This window comes from Olea europaea, chromosome 5, assembly GCF_002742605.1.
Source record: "Olea europaea var. sylvestris chromosome 5, O_europaea_v1, whole genome shotgun sequence".
Lineage (NCBI taxonomy): Eukaryota > Viridiplantae > Streptophyta > Magnoliopsida > Lamiales > Oleaceae > Olea > Olea europaea.
The window spans coordinates 2604548-2606562 of NC_036241.1; the positions used below are offsets into that span (position 1 = coordinate 2604548).

A 2015-nucleotide genomic window follows, 5' to 3' on the forward strand; every position below is an offset into this window, starting at 1 on the left:
TGTAGTTAAAAAAGAAGGAAAAGCTTTTGGTTTGCTTGTAATATTATTTTAATGAAGAATGTGTAGTTAAAAATGAGTACCGTAGAAAAAATGATAAGGTAGAATGTGAAATAATGAATAACAAACAGGGGCTATATGTCATTCTATGAACTTTTATAACAACAGTTCTCCCAATTTTTTTTAATCCCAATGACGTGTTTGGGATGATGAGCTAGGCGACAAAGGATTGTGTTAAGAAAGAAAAATAAGTCAAAATCTTGAGCATTGTACTGTTCAATACTGTCGAAATGCTGTGTACCGAACAAATGCTAAATGTTAAAGTTTTGGTTTGCAGCTTGGGTCTGCTGAACTGTTCATGCAGGAATCAAAGTTTCTAGTTTTTGGTAATGGGAAAGACAAGCCTCCGACTGGGTTTATGTTTGAGAAGCAGCAAATGCATGGCTTATATTTTAATCAATCTTCTTCGAAGGTAAGCCATAAATAAAGCTTCTCTCCGATCTTTCAATTTTGCACAAATAGATATCATAAAGATTAAAAAATAAATAAAAATTATCCCTTTCTTTATCAATTAGGTATTTTGATGGGAACATTGATATCGTTTAGATGCTTGAAATGGTAGTGTAACATTGTCAGGTTGTGGCATGGAAATTAAGAAAGTATGATCATCATGGTATTGCTAGATGTAAGAAAGAAACTTGAAAGAAAATTTGATAAAACTGGTCATCGTCTACCCTCTTTTCCCTTTGATCATATGTTATTCCTTTTTCATGGATTTTAGACAATAAGGCTCCCACGAAAAAAAAAAAAAAACGAAGAAATTTTACATAGTCGCCCTGAATCAGGAATAAGTTTTTCTTTTTTTTTTTTCTTTTAGGAATTTTTTTGTTGATGCCTATGATATCTAATATCTTGGTTCTTTCAGGATGTTGCTTTGGCAATGGTTTCAATGAGACCGACCCCTCTTGGCCCTATGATGGAGGCATTGTCTCTCTCCCCCGAGAAGTATGGAATTGGACGGCGTTTTTACATTCAAACACTGGACGATCATGTACTTTCACCTGACATTCAAGAAAAGCTTGTGAGGGAAAATCCACCTGAAGGAGTCTTCAAAATTAAGGGCAGTGATCATTGTCCTTTCTTCTCAAAGCCACAATCACTGCACAAGATTTTACTCGAAATCGCTCAAATTCCAAGCCAAACTCATTCTTGATAGAAAAACAAATCCGGGAAGTCTTTTTCCTTAACGAGGAATAGCCTTATTCTGATAAGCTACACAGTATTTAATGTCGTGTATAATATAAAATAGTTGACAACGACCAAAACATTTTCATTATTTCATTTTTATTAGCAGTTTCTTCACTCTCTTGGTATTTTGATATTTTATTCTGATACAGGTGTTTTCTTCGTTCTGATTCCGAACTTTCATTTGCTTCTCTTTATAGCATCCGGACCTGTAGATTATGTGTACGTGTTTGTCAGATAAGATCAGTGTTTTTACAGGTGTGCATTTCCTCGAATCTTTTCTAGAACGTTTGGTAGAAAAGATTAGATGGCATTGTTATACCGTCTAGAACTAGTTCATTGAAACTAAAACACAGTTGTATAGCACAACATGCTTAACATCTCACCCGATTTTAGATTATACCAGAGTATCAATAGAAAAATAAAACGATTCAAGAAGACTACTCAATTTGCCTATGCTATTGGTTTGAACAGCAAATGACTGTTCACAATAATCGTTTAATAAGAATTACATAAGCTTTAAAGAAACCAGTTCAAATCTAAGTACTTTTTGTTGCTAAAAGTAAGGAGTTCTCTTATAACATATTTATTTTTTCTCCATTCCTGCAACCTCCTGCATCCTTTCAAGAAAGCTTAACATGCTCTTCAAGCCTTCCTCGTCTGAAAAAGAATAAAAGTTGTATAAATATTCGGCTATGCCAGTTGGATACAATATTATGTACCAAAAAAATAGGTTAGAAATAAAGTTTAAGAGCATTACCAAATCTTGGTAT

At 33.7% G+C, this 2015-nt stretch overlaps 1 protein-coding gene across 1 annotated transcript; it reads left to right on the forward strand.

Annotated features, from left to right (window-relative positions):
* The first annotated feature begins 86 nt into the window (after positions 1 to 86).
* LOC111394404 (putative methylesterase 14, chloroplastic) lies at positions 87 to 1409 on the forward strand. Its single transcript, XM_023020208.1, has 2 exons — positions 87 to 469; positions 923 to 1409. Exons 1-2 carry the CDS (start codon positions 356 to 358, stop codon positions 1208 to 1210), a joined length of 402 nt encoding a protein of 133 aa, XP_022875976.1. The 5' UTR covers positions 87 to 355; the 3' UTR covers positions 1211 to 1409.
* The last annotated feature ends 606 nt before the right edge of the window (positions 1410 to 2015 follow it).

What these genes read in the sequence shown, in the direction of transcription:
- LOC111394404 (XM_023020208.1), top strand. Translation starts at nt 356, where the DNA reads ATGCAGGAATCAAAGTTTCTAGTTTTTGGTAATGGGAAAGACAAGCCT. An exon ending in TTAATCAATCTTCTTCGAAG is followed by an intron (nt 470 to 922) that starts GTAAGCCATAAA and finishes TGGTTCTTTCAG; the next exon opens with GATGTTGCTTTGGCAATGGT.